Genomic DNA, 21158 nt, shown 5'->3' with positions numbered 1-21158 from the left:
TATATATATATATATATATATATATATATATATATATAATGAATATATATAAATTCATTTTTAAAAGGTCAACTTACATTACTGACTTGAAAGGATTAACACAAGCCAAATAATAAACCTATTGGAAATGAAAGAGCAAGAAAGGGAAGAAAGCTGGCAGGGAGGCAATAAACTTATTTTATAATATTTATATTCTTAGACTGTTTTCAATCACGTACAAGGCTTGTCACACTGTGTATAACCACCTTTAACATAAAACTAATGCATCCAAGTCACCAAACTGACCCATAACAAAAACTTGAATCACTGTGTGGAAGGAAGGCGGTAATAAAGCGTAATTAGCCACCCCATCTTGCAGGGAAAGGAGAAACTATCATTAAGCTACAAGGTCACAAATACTCAAGAGTTTTCTGGAGAACCAAAAATAAAAATTGTGAATCTTTTTGTTTATAGTAAAAATTTTGTGTTTACAAAGCATCTGGTATATTGAGAGTTTAAAGACTACTTCGGAGGTGTCTAAAGGGAGTTTTAAACAGTCCATGTAATATGACTAAGATAAAAGAAAGCAAAAAACAACATATAAGACTACATTTAAACATCTAAATATAGACTAATGATAAAATAAGAGTTTTTTTGCTGTGTTATTCAGTAAATAAAACAATACAAATATTACTTTAAATAATAGGAGAAAAAATACAAAGACATTATTAGAGCAATTGACACAGTGTTGTTAAAAAAAAAAAAAAAAAAAAAAAAAAAAAACTTCTCCCAAAAATATAGCTGGAAAATAGCTAGCTTTAAGTCCTTAAATTTTTTGGATCTATACTTGTCTGGAATCTAGGAAGATCTCTAAAAATAAACTAGTTAGGAAACCACAAGTAAGTTACTAGCACATTTTTTACTGACTGGTAAAGGAAAAGAGGATTGACATCTGTAAGTTTACCTGGTACATAACCTGTAAAACTAATGAGGGGGGAAAACAACTCAGAGATATGATAGGGTGATAAGAGAAATGTACCTATCAAAGATTCCATCACAGAGCTCCCAAACAAGAGAAAAGTAAGACTTACCCCCTAATAATAAATTAACCAAACTATTTATTAAACGGACAATATCAGAAATGTATAATTACACCTATTTAGTGTTTTTAGAGCTTGTATCTGAGGGTTCCCCATTGTCTCATGTACAAAAGCTTGGTTTCCTAACCTGTGGTGCTATTACTGAAAGGTAGGGCCTAGGAGAGAGAAGTTTGGTCATTGGGACATGCTCTCAAAAGGATATAAAAAATTAATCTATTCTTTTCTTTAACTACTGCCCAGCTGCAGGGAGGCAAAGAGCCTCTTTGTCAGCTCCTGCCACCCTGAGCCAAATCCACAGCAACAGGACCAAGTGAAGCTCCTAACCCTGGAGCCTAGGCAAACAGGCCTACTTCCTTAACTTGATTCTCTCAGGTATTTTGTCACAGGAAATAACACAAGTATCACTGAGTAAATTATTAGATTCAATCCATCATGAGAAGGGAAGCTCAATGGTAGAATGTGTGCCTGGTGGATAAAAGGCCCTGACTGTCCCCAACTGCAAAAGCAAAACTATCTTGTGCTCTGGTATTGTCGTTAAGAAACCGCTAAGGTATTTGTGATTTATAATTCATGCTATCTCCATGCACAAAACATGGAGACCAAACAAATGTTGAAAGCAATATATGACCCAGAGCATATAACACTTTTCAGTTGTGCTAGGGCAGTGCCTGAGGCCAGTACATATGGATCACACATAAGAAAATAAAGAAAGCAAGTACCATCTGGAAATTCATTTGGCCTCTCCAATCTGAATGCCAACATTTAATCCCTCTACCAAAACAGTGAAGCATACCTACCTTATTGCAGAGGGTAGCTAAACAACAGGATCATGACAAGTCAAACTGCCTGAGAAACTTGGAGGCTGGTATAGCCCTGAGCCACTTGGGCTATTCCAGTGTTTTCTCTGTAGAAACAGAATACCTCTTTTCCTACAGCTGTTCTGGGCACCTACTCACTAGCTCTGCATGAACACTGGAACGGTACAGGTGCTATTCTGAATCTTCACACTCACCAGCAACTGCAAGACAGTCTGGGGAGAGCTACAGAACTGAACTCTTCTGAATCCTTCTGAGTTTACAACCCCTAAAAGGGGTCTGCCCTAATGATAGAAAAAGGACCAGAAGTTCTAAAACCAGGATTAGAACTACCCACAATCTTTCAAATGCTGTGACCCACTAGTAGCTCTGGTTTCTACAAAGATCAGCATTTTGACACAATGACTCACTATGCTATCAGCAGAGACAAAAACCTCACATGCAATAGGAGCTTAGAAAATAGTTGTGTCAAGAGACAACCATTATAGTCCAAAGGCAGGGGCGGGGAGAGGGGAGAAAATAAATCAGCCAGTCTTTCCCTTTAAAACAAAATCCAGATTCCCCTGGGAAGCCACACCCACAACCCTGCAGGCAGATAAGGTACCTGCAGATCTTCACCTACTTCTTTTTCCCTTCAAATCCAATTCCCCAGTATTGCTGCAAACTCTGCAGCAGATCATCTCCTGCAGGCTCCCTTTCCTCTCTGCCCCACCTCTGGCAAATCATGCACATCTTCTCCTCCAACCTTTCTTCCTATTCATCCCCTTGCCTTAATCCCCCAATACAGCAATCATTCTCTAGTAACCCTCTGGTAAACTCTGCTGGGAAAGCGAATGGGCTAGGGGGCAGGTAGGAGAGTTTCAGATCTTCATTCTCCATCCTCTTCTTCAAATCCAACATCCAGTCCTATCCCCAGCACCTTAGTAGTATGCCTGCTGTGGCCTCTTTTCACTCTATTCCCATTCCTAAGCAACTTAGCAAATCCTGAAAGACCCTGCTTTATCCTCATGTGAACACCCTAAGCTCCTCCTCCAGACCCCATTTCTTTCTTTTAATTTTTTTATTATTAGATATGTTCTTTATTTACATTTCAAATGATTTCCCCTTTCCTCCCATAAGCCATCTCCCCTCCCCCTGTTCCTCAATAAACTACCTCCTGCTTCCCTGTCCCAGTATTCCCCTACACTGTTGCATTGAGCCTTTCCAGGACCAGGGGCCTCTGCTCCCGTTGATGTCCAACAAGGCCATCCTCTGCTGCCTATGCATCTGAAGCCATGGGTAATACCATGTGTACTATCTGGTTGACATCAGACCCCATTTCTAAGTGTCAGTTCCCAATACCTAGAAACACATTTCACCTGGAACCCTCAATGGCCACACCTAGCAGGATACCAGTTGAGAAGAGGTTTTAAAACAAGTAGTTTGGGTCTGAAAATGTAGCTCTGTTGTATAGCACTTACCTAGCATGTATAATAATAACTGCCTGGCTTTGAACTCTTGCACATTTTGAAAACCTGTGTTCCCACTGCTACAATAATAGTAGTAGTGCCCATTTCATAGCACTGTTTGGGAGAATTAATGAGGCAATGCACATGTAATGCAACCTCTAACTATACCAACAAGTGGCAGAGAGCTGTGCTGCCAATGCAGAACTTCTTTGTTTTATTTACTTATAAGACTGCTAAAGAAAAGTTGATAAAACAAAAAGGTTGCAATTTATTTTAAGTTCTAGAAAAGTCAAGGAAAAGAGTACTGTCTTTCCTCTGTGACTATGACAAATACAGAAAGGAAAGTACTAGAAAAAGAGATGGGTGGAATATAATAAGGCATTTTTTATAAGGAATATAATAAGGTCCCATTTTTTACCATCAGTATGTTTTGGATGTCTAATCACAATGAGTGTTTTTACAGGTTAAATCAATGGCATCTCTGAGTTACACAACTAGGGTGATACTATAACCTAGGTTTGCGCAGAGCGCAAAGTGTTTATTCTCAAAGGTGCTATTTGCATGTTCTTTATGGTCCGAAACGAGAATGGAAATTAACCACAATATGTAGCATCTTTTCTATGGGGTGGGAAGCCCAACAGTAAAGACTGCCTAAAGGCAGCAATTTCTGTCTGTGCGCAGTAACACCGTTTCCTTTCCTGGCCCCTGTCATCTCATTTGGCTTTACTCATCTCCAAATGGCACTAGTACATCTCCAAAGTTATACCTTCTCATAGACAGCTGCAAGTAATTCTGGAAACTAATGTTTTTCACAGTAAAATCAAGTAAATTAGACAGACAATGCTTCCTTCACTGCAACACTTAATACTTGCTGGGTTCCAGCCTGTGTGGCGTAGACTGAAAAGTGAACAGAGATTCCCACGATAGGGTAAGTCAAACAACAACACCCAGGTATACAGTTATATATCTTCGGATAGGGACAAATAAGGAGGAGAAAAAATTTAGGTAAGAGTACAAGGGAAGATGAGGTTAGAATTCTACTAACAGGTGATTAGGAAAGCTCACTAGGAAAGTGGCATTTTTAGCAGAAATCCAAAGGTATTAAGGGAGCACCTGACATAGCAATTTGGCAGTACACCAGGGCACGGGCCAGATTTCCTTGTTGTTCATGAAAAGTAATCACAAAACCTGACATTAAAGTTAATTTATTGGCAAAACAGGGAAATAAAATCTGAACTAGATTTAAAACTTTGCAGCTATTACTACAATTAAGCTTTAGAAGTCCTTTAAGAGTTGGGATTTGAACAGAAGGGTAATACAATGCAACTTACTTGTAATTGTTTGTTCTCGCTACTATATTAAAGGAAAAGACACAGAGTAGAAATGCTATGAATAGAAGAAAGGGTTTTTAAACATTGACAACATAGGATTAGAGATGATGGTGACTTGGAACACATTGATAGTAAAAAAGATATTGAAAATTGGACTGTATATATAAATTTTAATGTTTTATTTTTAGATAATTTTGATTTATAAGAACTTTGCAGAAACATAACTACCATACACCTCTTAAGTAGATCTTTCTTACATGTCCCTTTGAGTCTGAGTTACCTCACTCAGGATATTTCTAGTTCCATCCATTTGCCTGCAAAATTCATGAACAGTATTCCATTATACAACTAAACCCCATTTTCTGTATCCATATTTCAGCTGAGGGACATCTGGGCTGTGTTCAGCTTCTGACTATTATGAATATGGCTGCTATGAACATAGTGAAACACGTGTCCTTGTGTATGGTAGAGCATCCTTTGGGTCTATGCCCAGAAATGATATTGCTGGGTCTTCACATATAACTATTTCTAATTTTTTGAGGAACTGCCAGATTGATTTGTATGGTATGTACTCACTGATAAATGGGTATTAGCCAAAAAGCACAGGATACCCATGATACAACCCACAGACCATAAGAAGTTTAACAAGAAGAGGCCCAAGTGAGAATGCTTCAATCCACTTAGAAGGAAGAACAAAATAATTGCAGGAAGCAGAGGGAGGGAGGAAGCTGGGTGGAAGAGGGGAGAGGGAAGGGAAAGGGGGGCAGGATCAGGTATGGAGAGAAGCCCATGGGGACTTGAATGGAAATATGTAGCTGTAGGGGTGGGGTTAAGGTGAACCTCTAGAAAGTCCCAGAGACCTGGGATGTGAGAGAACACAATGGGGATGACCTTAGCCAAAATGTGGAGAACAAACCTGAAGGAATCACCTCCAGTAGATAGAGAGCTCCCAATGAAGGAGTGGGGTCACCAAACTACTTTCAATTTTTTTGACCCAGAATTTTTCCTATCTAAAAGAAATTCAGGGACAAAAATGAAGCAGAGATTAAAGGAAAGGCCATCCAGTAACCAGCCCATGGGCAGGCACCAAACCCTGTTGATACCATGTTGTGCTTACAGACAGGAGCCCAGCATGACTGTCTTCCAAGAGACTCTACCAGCAGCTGACTGAGACAGATGCAGATAATCACAGCCAACCATTAGCCTAAGGTTGGAGACCTCTATGGAAGGGTTAGGGAAAGGATTGAAGGAACTGATTGCAACCCCATAGGAAGGCCAACAATATTATCTAACCCGGACCCACGGGAGCTCCCAGAGACTAAGGCACCAACCAAAAAGCATACATGGGCTGGTCCGTGGCCCCAGCAGATATGTAGTAGAGGACTTCCTTGTCTGGCCTCAGTGGGATAGAATGTGCCTAATCCTGTAGAGACTTGATGCCCCAGGGAAGTGGAAAGCACGCTTTCAGAACCAAAGGGAAGAGGGAATGAGGTAAAGTACTCTTAGAGGGAGGACTGGGAAGGGGGGCAACATTTAGAAAGTAAATAAAGCAATTAAAAAAAAAAGTATAAAAAAGCTCTAACCAGGATATGTCACTATTAATTAATAATAACTTCAGACATCTGAGCTATAGCAAGTTTCCCATTTTTAAGGTAAAGTAAAAAGCATTTTCTGATAAGCTCTGGAAGAATATGAACAAAAAGTCAATAGTATTTCTAAGATTCTGCTCAGCTAATGGAAAGATAGGTATATCTTTTCCTGGGATAAGGAACATCATGGCAATAACATATTTGGAGTACAAAGAAATGAACCTTGTATTTAAATATATTGAGACTCTCACTTAAAACCACAAATAGAGATGTCAAATAGGCAACTGCCTATTTATAATTGTCAAAGAAATCTAGCCAGATGGGTCCAACAGGTGGCCCAGAGGCCAGAGGGACCCTGTGGTAGCTATGATTCTACCTCAACATATTCATACATGACAATGTCATATCACAGTTTTGAAATGTAGGGTACCCTGTTAGATATGTACTTATTAGTTTGGATAATTTACTAAAATAGAATTATGAGAATTTGACAATTATATAAGTATACAAACACTAAAAATTATTCCCAGTTTTCTAGGCAAAAGAACACATAAATGATTATAGAAATTCTTGAATTTCAGCCTTCTAATATATATCCACATTTTACCAGAATTCTCTACAAATGGAAGTAAAAATATTAATTGTCAAAATTACCTGTAAAAATATTAACAGGTTTAGCATACTTCATTAAAAAGCATAATTTTAGAAACTAGAATAACTACAATTTTTTTCTTAATACAAAAAAATCTTTTGGCAAAATTACAGAATATCAAGCAAGAACAAAATTGAGATTTTTGTAATCTATAAATACATTTAAAAACACATTTTTTTAATGATATCCATAGTGATGGCTCACAGTCTGTTCACATTTAGGGCAAGGTTTATACATTAAGTGACCTTCAGAAGGGTACCAGACCCTACTCCCCAAACAAATACTAATAAAAATTTTCTCAGTAAAAATGTGATGAAATATGTCAAATGGGAAGGTTCAAGAACATCAAATATATGTTATTCTAAGAGATTCCTCTGACATTTAAATATTAGTATTTTCAGATTTGAACATTAAAAATGAAAAAATGCTTCCCCAACTGACCTCCTTCATTGGAAAGAACTGCACTGGGAAAGTGTCTCTCACTATTTCATGTTCACATGGACATAAACTCCAGGAAACCATACCACACTTGGGTATATAACCCAAGGGATCCAGGGCAAGGCACAACAGAGATAATTATGAAATCTATGTTTATTTAAGCATGATTCTTTGACAACCAAGTTACGGGATTAATCTAAATACCTATTAATAAATGACTAGATAAAGAAAATGCGATATAAATAATATAAGTTTATCCAGCCACAAAGTATAAAATTATGCCACCTGCAAAAATGAATGAAACTAAAGATCATCATGTCAAGTAAAATAAGCCAGGCTCAGAAAGGCAAATTTGTTTCATTACACTGTGAATTACTCAAGAACAGGTTTAATTTTACCTTGCCATTATCAGGACACTTTAAGACCCGAAAAGCAAAAAGGCAAATCCTTTTAGGATCTTTCCACCTCTTGGTATCTAGTAGCCTCTAATATTCATCAAACTATTTAGCTGGCTCTCCTGTTTCCTTTTTGCATGCCAGTAAAATCTGATATATTCTATATTCTCAAAAACATGTTCTCTAAAAACTCTTATAAAGTCAAAAAGTGCCCTGACATGACTACAGATCTCTTCTACATTCTAACTACTGCTGTAAATGCTATATAGAATAAACCCACACACCTGCAAATGTTATATAGAAAAGTTTGAAAGAACATAAAACTGACAGTGAATATTTTATTACCTAGTAGATAAGAAAGGAACTGGAATTGTAAACCTGAAAGGGAAGCTCTAAGACATCTGTCTAGTCCAGAACACCTGAGTCATAGTAGATCTATTCAATGCCATACACTAGAGACCAGAATCTCATACCATTAGATATACTAGGTTAGTATCGGTTTTGTGTAAAGTACCAAGGGCTTTAAAAAAAAAAAAAAAAAAGTGTGTTGCTGAGTAAAACGAGATGCTGGCAAGCACTCCAAAATACAACTGGGGATGCTGAGTATATCAAGTGGATATACTTACTCTCACATAAACAATCTCCTATAAAAGCATGAGTTGAATCAAAAAGGGATTCCTTACCTCAGGACTTTAAAGTACCTCAGGTTTTAATATAAAGAATTTATAAAGAAGGAAATTTTACTTAGATCTCTGGCTCTTAGCAGGGTGGTTCTAGTACCTTAATTATGCATACTGTATAAATGCATACAAATACACCTTCCAACCAAATATTTAGATGGGAGGGACAAAGGAAGGAAGGTGCTCAATGTCTATAGTTGAAGCACCTTTCAGATATTTAGTAGTAACATACTCCAGGTTTCACTAATCCTAGTTATCTCAGAGTAAGTTCATCTTAAAGGATACATAAAATAATGCTGATAGCAATAATTTGCATCTTTAAAAGTGATCACAGCTTACTACACAGATGTATAATCCTCCTAAGAGTCCTGGAAGACTGACAATGCAGGCTACATCGCTGCTGTTATTACAGAAGAGGAAACTAGAGTTAAGATAGGTCCTGGGCCACAAAACTTATGGGCCAAAAATGAACTTCCAAACCTCGTGTTCTTCTGAGAGTAACACAGGAGAACTCAGGAGAACAATTACTGATTAAGGAAGGCCCATAACCTATATCAGATAATTACAATGGAGAAGAAATCACAGCATGGATGTTTTCATCCATTCTAATGTTTCCACCTTTGCTTAGGGAATATTTGTTTTCTTCCTTCATTTTGTTTTTCTCAAAGGAGCACTACAAAACACCAAGTAACAGTTGTATAGACAAGAGCAAAACATTTAAGGGTAAGTGGACTTTAGGAAATAAAGGTTCAATAGTAGTCATATTTACAACTTATATACCAATCATGGTTTGTTTGTTTTTTAATTCAATGAGGCTGAAGTCTTCTTAGAATATACTTATTGGCCTCCAAAGACAGTTGAATTAATATAAACAAATGGATGAAATTGAACATGTTTATTTCCAATGTAAAAAAAATGTCTTTATGAAGTAAAAATGAAATGTGCCTGTATAAAGGGGAAAGTGATGCATACAAACCAAAATCAAGATGGGCAAAATAAACAATCAATACTAAATCTACCAGTAATCGTCTTCCAGTCCAAAACAGATAAGCACTGTGATTTTTAATAAGTCATGTACATACTGTTTTGTAGCATTTTATAAGCTACAGAACCACAAAAACTATTCATTTTCTTATTTGAGAGAAATGGATAAATTTTAGGAGGTGAATCACTACACTTCTTGGAACATGAGGATCTTAACATCATGTATTTGAAGAATATAAATTATTAACTTTCAGACCTTTCATTTAAGCCCCTTTATAGGGGTTATATCTTATTACTTATCAAAGTTATTCATAATATCTTGTATTCAAGAATCTTCATACTTAAACCTCTGAGCTAACAGTATTTATAGAAATCTAACCTACCTCTTTATTTTCAATTAAAAATAAATCTTAACTAAAGTATGCTGTGTGTGGTAGTTATTCTTGATTATCACCATGAAAATGAATATCTGGGCATATTTATAAGAAATTCTCTAGATTAGGTTAACTGAAGGAAGAAAACCCACCTGAGTGTGGTACCATTCAATGAGCTAGGATCCAGGACTGAATAAAAAGGGAGAAACTAGGCTAAGTATGGACATTTCATCTGTTTCTTGACTGAAAAATACAATGTGAGCAGTTGTCTCCAGCTCCTGCTGCTGTGGCTTCCTTCCTCACAATGATGGACTGTACCCTCAAACCATGAGTCAAAATAAAAACGTCCTTCTTCCTAAAATAGCTCTTGTCAGGTTTTTCACCAAGGCAATGAGTATACTATACATTTAGTAACATGCAAAATTCACAAGCATGTGATAAGTGGTCACAACCATATATCCAACCCAATTAGGAATCAGAACTCAAGTTCCCTAGAAATCTCTCCCGTGCTCATCTTGCCTCTTCAGTAGCAATACCCCACCCCTAAAATCAGTCCTGTATCTTAACTTTAATCCAAAATGTTAGTTTTGCTTTGAGAAAGATTTTTACATAGAGTTATTATACACTAAGTCTCTATCTGTCTTATTTTGCTCAATTTGTATTTGTGAAATTTGTTTGTTACAGTAAATAGCAATAACACACACATATATATACAGTATTGCAATGTATGGCTGTACTACAATATATCTACTCTATAATTTGGTAATTTCTGATTTTTGATGATAACTGGTATTGCTAGGTGAAGAGATTTTGGCATAAGCATGTTACATACCTAGACCAAAAGAATGGCACACTGCCTAGCCAGGCAGTCACTACAGCACACTACCAACATTTCTCCAAAATGCTAGCATCAATAAGGAAAAGAAAAGCTCAGGGAACTAGAGTGATGGAGAAGAATTCACATGCATATAAATCTCCAATGGTTTAAAGAAGAACCAGAGATAAATCCAGAAATTCATTCTACTATTCCCTCTTAGACACCTACATACTGCCCAAGGCAATACGAGTAGGATTTATTAAACTAAAAATCTAATCTCAAGAGAAAAAACAAACTCCTAAATAAGGCCAAAAGACCTTTGTTGAACCTAAGACAAAAATCTGAGGAAGTTTTCATTTCACCAGTTAAATATGATCTGATCCAAGCCAGGTAAGTAGATATTCTGAGTCAAGCTACTTTCAGAAGCTGAATGGCTATAATGCTTCCACTTATTTCATAAACGTATTGCTTAAGGATAATCTTTATGAAAGCATTCTGAAAGACTAAAAGCACTCCAGATGATGCTGTAGAACTGTTGCACCAACACACCATAAAAATAACAAATTCAAGAATTGTCTTCAAGTAAAGAAATCTTTCAATCCTGTAATGTATCAATTAAAATAAAAACTGAAAAAGTCTTTCTACATGATATATTATAAATACCTGCCACTATCTTTTACCCAAAAATACAGCAAAGATAGATCACTTATTATTGGTAATAATAACAACAGTTTTTAGTTTCCAAGTATTTTTACCTGTAATTCATTAGAGGGCTAAAAAGGAAAAAAAACTAACAAACAAAAACCATGTCAGAGAGAAAATGCAAATTCTTCTTAGTGGTATTTTAGAGACACATGACTACTTGCAGGGAGAACTTTTTCAGTAACTAACTTTAGATTCTTTGGAGCATTAGTTTATGGTACTCTCCAGCAAAAGTCTTTATGGCTTAAAAGAAAGAAACAATAAAGCTTTGGAACTCTATATTCCACACATAACAAAACAAAAAATAAAAATGTATCCTCAAAAGTCTTCCTTATTCACAAAACCTACTGCCACTAACACAAGAGGTAGTAGATACCATAAATTCTTAAAAGTAGGAAATCACTTTGCCCTATCGCCCACCTCCAAAACCAAGAACACTTAAATCATCAATGCAAAGCTTGTTCTGTGAGCTGTGTTCATCCATCTGTTCTCATTTCCCATTGACTCCTTCCTCCATTCAAGACAAAACGCAGAATCCCGTCTAGGATTAAGGGCATTTGCAACCACATTTCTCTAATTGGGAAACTTATTGAACAGAGTACTCTTGAAGGAAAACAAAAACTAAACAAAAACTTTACATACAATACAGTAAAAGAGTTTTGTCATTTGGGGAAGCAGAAATACCTCATTCCAATATACTCACTTACTGATAATGATCCCCCTAAGTGAGACATTTGATTTCTAAGCGAACTGTTCTAGCATCTTGTACAATAAAAAATAAAAAGCAAAAAGGGAAACATAATAGAAAAACACATACGGAAAGATTACATTTTAGAGAAGTTTATCAGTTCATGAAAACTAGAAACTGCCAATCATATGTATAGTGGGAGTAAATTTAAATATACCAGGTCTGCTGGTTGGCTTTTGTCAACCTAATATATCTAGATATCTGCAAAGAAAGAAACTTCATTGAGGAAAATGCCTCTATAAGACTGGCCTGTCATCAAATTTGTGGTCTATTGTCTTGATTAATGACTGATATGAGAGGGCCCAGACCACTGGGTATAACCCCTGGATAGGTGGACCCAGGTTGCATAAGAAATCAAGTTGAGCAGGCCATTAGGAGTAAAACAGTAAGCAGTTACTTCATAACCTCTGTTTCAGTTTTTGTCTCCAGGTTCCTAACTTGAGTTTCTGCCCTGAGTTCCCTCTAAGTTCCCTACAACTCTAAGCTAAAATAAACCCTTTCCTCCACAAGTTGCTTTTGGTCAAGGTCTTTATCACAGCAATAGAAACCTAAGTAGAATGCCAACTCTTCTTTTTTATAGCATATGCTGGTGTTTGCATTTATTATAATGCTGGTCAGATTGTTTTCATGTTAATAGATTCCCTTGTGTAGCAGAGGCTTCTGGTGGTCACACTTAGCTTTGCAGTCTGTGGCTAGACAGGTTGACTCACCCTTCTAAAACTCCCCAGCTCATAATCCCTAGGGTGGCTACTGCTCAAGATGAGGGTGTTTCCCAACTGTGCTAGGAATGTAGGAAGCAACCACAACCACTGAGGTATGTAGAGACACAGGGCCTTTTTTCATACTTTCAAGACTCCCAAGCATTAATCGGCCTGCTGAAATAACACAGCACTGTGTCGCGACCATCCTTGCCAGCAAGGAATGACGCAACACAGGAAGATCTTCTTCAAGCAGTTTACCCAGGATCCCTGTACAAACTTCTTCTGACCCCAGAGAGAATAAGCCAAGCCCTTAAATACTAATAGCTAGCCAATCAGGCTTAGCCACATGGGCATTGCAGATAGGCTGTATCCATGCGGAAGGTGCAAGACTCAACAAGCTTCATCCAAATAAGGAGTTGTTTACAACGGGGAGCCCGCCAGCGGGAAGGCGGTGCACCATTTTAAGGGCGAGGTAGCAAACAGCTCCCTACAGCACAGTAGGTGTAAAACAGACAGCTGTAGCTTCAAGGTTTCCATGTTCTATAGCAATGAAAGACAGATGTGTGGCTGCATGGGTTTGAGTTGAGGCCCAGGTCCATCAAGTAAAGGATCCTATCAGTTGATGAAATGTGCTCCCAGAAAACAAGTATGGGAACGCTTTTCCCCAAAGTGTCTTCTGTCTGAGCTGAGCCTACTATTGCATGCACTCTCGTTCTTAGTAAATCTTTTTTTCTTGCCTCTTGCTTTTTCTTCCATAATATTATTCTCTACTCCTGCCCTTACTTTAACTTTGTTTGTCCTCTATTTCCCTCTTTTACTTGCCTTTACCTGCTGGGTAAACTATTCTTAAGACCATTATTATCAAAGTAAATTAAGCATCACAGCAATAAAACTAGAAAGATTTATGCCTATAGAATTTCAACCTCAAAATATATAAATTGTTTTAAATTTCCATATAATGTCACTTTCCAGTGTTTCAGTTCTAAGCTGTTCTTTTTGTTCCTTTATCAGCAATATTCTATTTCATCAGCAATATACTTGTGCTTAATAAATCCTCCTTCTTTTCAAAGTTATGGAAGCCCTGAAAGGTCTGAGGGTGTATCTCAAGTTTTTGCACTGTTGTTTCTTTCGTTATATAACTACAAAATTCCTTCCAGCCATCAGCTCTTATAATCTGCACGTGTGACCAACTGCCAGTGCCTTAGGAAACCTAGCTAAATGAGAGCTAAATAATGAGCTGTATGTCAAAGACTAACAAATTCTCGTAACTCCAAAATCAATGTACTCTGTTGATCATCATGACAACTATATTTCATTTTGTTAGCTGAAAAACAAGCAGTCTTCCTGTTCAGTTTCTTTCTTTAATTCAGAAGATATTCATTAACGAAAAGATCTGTATCTTGGGCTAGTAAAATGCTCAGTGGGTAAGTGTGCTTGACACCAATCCTGAAAACTTGTATTTAATCCCAGGACCTATATGGGAAAAGGAGAGAACTCAAGCAAGTTGTCCTCTGACCTGCACATGTACACTGTAGTGTGTATACATGAACACTCACTCACACACACACACAAACACACTATTAATAAAATTAAACAAGCAAGAGTGGGTGGGTGGATGGAGATAGATAGATAGATAGATAGATAGATAGATAGATAGATAGATAGATAGATAGATGGTATTCAGGAAAGCATCATGAAAGTTTCAACCTCACATTTTTCTTTCAACAAACTACAGATATAAACTTTAACAATATAATATTATCAAGTTTCTGAGAGATTCACTAGGCTTTCAATTTTATCTCAGTATACAGGGAATGTCAGAGAACTGGTTAAAAACTGGTCACTCTGTCCACAATAACACTCTCAAAGGAGAGATCTTTCATCTTTGCAAGTCCAGAAAGGGGCTGTGATTATGGGGGTTTCTCAACTATGCTCAGCAACTGTAAGACAAAGCCTCATCTAGTAAAGATCCTAAGTGAAACAAACTTACCACTGGCACAGCCTTGCCCCCTTTTATTTACTCTCAGCATGACTACACAGTTACAAGACCTTCCCCTGACAAATAAGTCCTATACTGGATGTCATAAAACAGACACATAGGAAAAACATGAAACGGGAAGAAAGGAGGGAGGTTTTCATCAACGAGTTCACATTAGATATCAGGCCTATTGGAAAAACTTAACACTGGGCCATAAGCTGACTTCCCCAACAGAAAGAGGATCAAAACTATACACAGACACCCATCTATGGGGAAATTTTTTTAAAAAAGGAATGTAGAAGCAGTCCAGTAAGTGAAAATAATTCCTTACAATATATAATGAAAGACTCAGAACATAGCATCAACAAATAAAAAAAAAAAAAAAAAAAAAAAAAACTATACTAAGTAGTCTTCCCTCAAAACTCAAGAAACTGGTTCTAAGACATGTTTCTTATTCATCCTCAACACCCAAACCTAAAGATGCCCAATTCCCTAGACTTTAGATCACACTAGTTATACTACCCAGTGCTTGTTAAGTTGCATGCAATTGTCAATTTTTTTTTTTTAAAAAATAAGAATTATGGCAAAGGCTGGAATGGTAGCTCAATGGTTAAGAACACTTGCTACTTTTCCAAAGGACCCAGATTCAGTCCTTAGCCCTCACATCATAAGGTTCACAACTACTTACAGCTCCAACTCTAGGGAAACCTGACCTCCACAGGCACCTGCAGTCCTGGACATATACTCCCACACAGACACAAACAGGAACACACAATTAAAAATATAACCTTCTTTAAAAATCAATGCAAGTAAATCTACATGTTCATTACAAATGTAGACTTAACTTAATGTAGATGGATTACTCTATATAGATAAGGGGCCCACAAATACAAAGGAAGACTATACACACAAATGTAAAAACACAAAGGAAATACAGTAACATGACATTTCCTATCTGAAAATTGAGAGCTTACTAGTAAAACAAAATGGGCTTATGTTAATGCTGGACATGAAATACTCATAAACATCAACTGTTTTCAGTAAGATTTCCTTCTTAAACTTATATGTATCCACTATGGTTCCTATGATCCAAATTTCCAGGCCATGGCACAAGACAGAGTGCTATTTAATAGTGAATGTAAACAGTCTCTTCCTTGTACACTATAAAGTATTAGCTTCCCACTTCAAAACTACAGTATAGTTATCAGCCCCCTACTTGCCTCCTAAGTGCTATGGCCAGAATAAGGGTGCGGGAGCAAAGAACATGGTAGGCTTGCTCAAGTGAGTCAGACATTTGCTAACTGCCAAGAAAAATCCAAACATGCCTAGGCAGGTATGGCACATATAGCATGAGAAATGAAATTCAATATTTGCCCCTGGGTCCCAGAAATCATTTCTATTAGATGCCCTCGGTATGTAGGAGCTGACACCTTCTCAATGTTAAGCATGTCAGATTAAAAGTAACAGCTGCACATGAATGGTGCTTACAACTTTACATATATATTCCAGGGAAACTACATGTTTTGGGGATATACTGAAGCTTATAGTGCTTTCATCTAGGTCTTCAGAGGTGAAGAAAAGCAACTGATGTTCTCACTGCAATCTAGTATTGAATTATCCAATTGAGTACAAATAAGCCATATTTTTAGCCTAAAAATGACAAGTATGCAAATCCTTCAGTTGGCCCACAAAGCCAATTGTCTTCTGTATTTTATAGGAAAGGTGGTCAGAAGGGTCAGGCAAAGTCCAGATCGCAAGCCAGCTTAGATTTTTAACCCTTTATAAAGGAAACAAATAACAACGTGAAGACTAGGCTACAAGGGCTCAAATCCAGAATGTCCTGGTATAAAAAAAATAAACACAAAAAGTGTATATGGAAAAATACAGATTTAAATCAATTCGATACTACAAAATATTATCTTTATTTTTATATAAAGTTCTCTGTTAAATACCTTAAGAGACCTGTTTTTTAAAACAAACAAAAGACTATAGCTATGAAGATGCACACCCTCACATACATCCCTCCTCACCTTTGCTTGTCTTTTGTTGGCTTCTCTTCTGGCCTCTTTTTCTTTTAGGCGTCTTTCCTACAGGAAAAAAAAAAAAGATGAATTAAGAGGCATGGAAACTTCTAGACAGTAGATGTTAAGCAGCACACACTCTCCAGTTTTACTTTGTAATGGGACTAGCCTGACATTCCCCACCATACCACACCACCCCGCACTGCCCCTGGAACTCGCTCTGTAGACCAGGCTGGCCTTGAACTCAGAGATCTGCCTGCCTTGGCCTCCAGAGGAGGAAATAAAAAGTATGCTTCATTTCACTGCTGCCTGGCAACAATTCTTAATGACTAAAAATAGGTCAAATCTAAAATCATATCAATTCTATAACCATATACTACACAATCTTTAGTTACTTACAATTTCTTATTCAGTCTAAAAGGAAAATAATAGGCATATGTATTTAATAATATATATCACATATAGGTTATAAGTACAATATCTGATATATGACTAGTACATAATCAATGTCATCTACTAGAATAAAAAAGAAGGAAAAATACAATCATGATTGTTTCCCTTGTCCTCAGTCTAAACAGAAATTACAAAATATAAAAAAATTCTCACCTTTTGTTCTTAGGAATGATATTTATTCAAAGGCAATAAAGGTCATTCTTAAGAAACATATTTTATTAAATTACTTTATAATTTAACCATTAATTTTCCACTGATCATAAAATAGGTTTTTAAAAATATAAGGTGGGGGGGGGGAACATATAGTATTAAGTTCAAGACAAAATGATTCACTAAAGTAAAAAAGAATGTCATTTTAAACTTACAAAAGCAGCACAATCTTCCCCAAAAACCAAAAAGTCTATTCTCAACCTCAAATTTGTAGGTAATAACTTACAGTTTTTAATTTGGGTAAATGACTAAGTCCATGTAAAAAAATGCAGTTTTCCACCCATGTAGTAATACCTCAAAATTATCACATGTCAGGCAATTTGTATGTGTCATTTTTAAATGGTGTGCCAGAACTTACAAATCCCTCCCCACTCTCAAAGTGAAAAGATGGGCAATCATAGAGCCAGGGCGCTAGACCTAAGACAACAGAGAAAGCCAGTGACGAGCCTAAGACTGCTGGATCTGTGAAGCTGGAGTCAATTCTGGCATGTTATTATGTTCTACGTTCCTCTATTATCTACTCCTCAGGATCATACGCAGTATCTTCTCTTACTGATATGTGCTAATGGCACTGTTTTATTAATAATAAAAACTTTTCATTTCAATGTTATTTTCTCCTGACAATGTTTTTTTAATATATTTATTTTCTATATTCTTTGTTTACATTCCAAATGATTTCCCCTTTCCCAGATTCCCCCCTCCCCATATATCCCATAAACCTTCTTCTCTCCATCCATTCTCCAACCACCTCCCTCCTTTTTCTCTGTCCTTATATTCCCCTCCAATGCTAGATCAATCCTTTCCAGGATCAGGACCCTCTCCACACTTCTTCATGGGAGTCATTTGTTATACAATTTGTGCCTTGGGTATTCAGGGGTTCTGGGCTAATTAATATCCACTTATCAGAGATTGCATTCCATGTGTATTCTTTTGTGATTGGGTTACCTCGCTTAGGATGATACTTTCCAGATCAAACCATTTGCCTAAAACTTTTGTGAATTCATTGTTTCTAATTGTTGAGTAGTACTCCATTGTGTAAATATACCACATTTTCTGTATCCATTCCTCCTTTGAGAGGCATCTGGGTTCTTTCCAGCTTCTGGCTATTATAAATAAGACTGCTATGAATATAATGGAGCATGTGTCTTTATTGCATGTCGGGGAATCCTTTGGGTATATGCCCAGAAGAGGTATAGCAGGTCTTGACAATGTTTTAATGTTTTATGTATTTAATTTTTGTCAGGCTCTTCATGCAAAAACATAAAAACAAAAAAGTTACTATTTAACAGGCAAACAAAATTTACTGTAAAGATTCAGTAACTTGCCTCCTATCATATAAGAGTATCTAAAATTGAACAACCTTCAAAGACATCAAAAAATGACATTAATATGTATGCATCAGAAAAGCCCTTTTACATAAACCTAGAGTCTTTGGCCTTTTGATCAAACCATATTAGCTATAATAGAAAAATATATACTGCCATTAAATCTCAAAATTAATCATTACCGTTACTAGATGATATTCTATTTTATTAATATTTGGCTTACTTTTCAGACTATGTTGGTATACACCTGTAATCCTAGTATTTGGGAGGGCAGAGGAAAGTGAATCTCTGTGAGTTTGAGGCCAGCTTAGGTCTGCAGGATAAGTTCCAGAAGAGCCAGGGTTACATAGAGAAACTATCTTTAAAAAAAAAAAAAAAAAAAAAAAGGTTTGCTTTTAATTATGGGTATATGAATATGCTGGGGTTGGGAGTGGGTGCACATGTTAGCTAAGAAGAGGTTATCTGAGTCCCTGGAGCTGGACTGTGTATCAGTTGATGTGAGCCAGAGAACAAAACTCAGGTCCTCTACAAGACCAGTATGTGTTCTTAATTGTTGAATCATCTTTCCAATCCCTAAATGACATTTTAAAGGTCAGGGTTAGAGCTACAAAATGCCTCAGTAGGTAAAAGCTTACTATAGAAGCTTGATGACCTGAGTTCAATCCCCAGAATACACATAAAGTGAAAGAGCAGAACCTACTCCACAAATGTGCCGTGGAATATGTGCTCCCCACAACATAATGTATCCATGCGATGCACTTGTGTGTGCATGCACACATAATGATAATGCTAATAATAACTGAAAAAAATTCAAGCCTGTGAGTTATTAACTCAATGTACAGTATATTTCATTTGACATTTTCTTCTACTGATATCAGATAGGTGAGAGAAATCCAAAGACTTACAGAAATGGAAGTGAAGTCATATGGCTAAGACATAAAAAGTTTCTGCGTCTGTGGAGGTGGGGTACATTAAAGAACAACTATCTTTCAATATTTGAGTGAAACAAAGGAAAAACAGTTTAATAATCATTAGAAAGTTTATCTTTTATAGCACTCATATCCTATTCTCTCTCTGGAGCTCCTCTATCATAAAAAGCTATTAGCATTCACGAAAGAGAAAATGCCCTTCAAACAGAAAAGCAGAACAGGAAGGAGAATTACAGTAATCCAGGATTACTGGAAATGGATATTGAGAAGTTCCTTTGTCTCTGTTATTTAAGAGTCTGTGATGAGACAAAGACAAGAGACTAGAGTAGGTACAAACGGTACCTGAACATTTTTATGTTCAATAACCGAGGTCTCCCTTAATTCAATTCCTGTTTTAAATTTCATTTTTGAGGACATACTGATACCAAGAAACCATTTTATACCATGCAAAAAGACATAACTTGGTCTCTGGTTTCTGCCATGCTGCAAATGATTAAGGGAAAGCATGAAATTCAATAATGAAAGTCAAATTCACAAAGAGGAAGAAAACAGAAAATCAAATTTCAAGGTACAAAATACTCTTTATACCTATTATCCTTCTTTGACACCTCAAAAATTTTGTGCCTTATTCCCCTCAAAAAAGAAAGGGAGGGAGGGAGGGAGGGAAGGAAGGGGGGATGGAGGGACGGAGGGACGGAGGGACGGAGGGACGGAGGGAAGGAAGAAGGAAAAAGCAAGTACCATGAAATATGAATTTGGTCAGCACTCAGAGAAAGTCTTATTTCATTCTCTGGCCATATATAGGAATTTGCAGACTTAGAAATATATCTTGTTTTCAGCTCATAATGGGAGCACAAACCATGTGAATATGTATCACGTAATTCTGACAATTTGGTGCACCTTGGAATACGGATACATTGAAGAACCTTAGTGCTGTGGGTCCTGAAAGGGGTGCAGATTTACTGGATTTTTGTTCTTAGAGAACAGGAGTTATCTTCATAAAATTTTCCTCTCTCTCTAGAACATAGTCTTATTGAGCCAGGTTCCCCCTCCTCTGACACCCAAAAAGGTGACGACTGCAATACTGAAGTGACAGTAGATGACCCCTCCAGTCCTGTGTGATAGCTCAGAATTCTGTTCTGCACCATATGCATGCCTTGTGTCCAAGAGCATCAGATATTTTGGAACAGGAGTTACAGATGGTTGTGAGCTACTAAGTAGATTCTGGGAATCAAATTCATTCTCTGCAAGAGTATCAAGTGTTCCAACTGTTGAGCCATCTCTCCAATCTCCAACAGAGACCACTAATTCTCAAGAGGAAGCACTACTGCCAAACTGAATAATTAAGACTGAACTCACTTAAATAATTATCTTTTAACATAAAACTACCATCCTAAAATATTTTAAACATGCCTTTAAAAATACTAAAATTTATAAAACCCACGAGTGACCTCTATAAATAAGCCAAAAGCAGAAGCATATGATCAAA

General features: G+C 36.8%; 1 protein-coding gene across 1 annotated transcript in view; it reads right to left on the bottom strand.

Moving 5' to 3' along the window:
• Ddx10 (DEAD-box helicase 10) overlaps window positions 1-21158 on the bottom strand; it is a 143317-nt gene that overhangs the window by 36211 nt on the left and 85948 nt on the right. The window contains exon 16 of the mRNA XM_052188339.1: window positions 16762-16818. Coding sequence (XP_052044299.1) covers window positions 16762-16818 — 57 coding nt within the window. The remainder of the gene's footprint in view (window positions 1-16761; window positions 16819-21158) is intronic.

This window comes from Apodemus sylvaticus, chromosome 7, assembly GCF_947179515.1.
Source record: "Apodemus sylvaticus chromosome 7, mApoSyl1.1, whole genome shotgun sequence".
In the NCBI taxonomy this organism is placed as follows: Eukaryota; Metazoa; Chordata; class Mammalia; order Rodentia; family Muridae; genus Apodemus; species Apodemus sylvaticus.
Note: the sequence above shows the minus strand (reverse complement) of the source record. Positions and strands in the feature narration are given on the sequence as shown.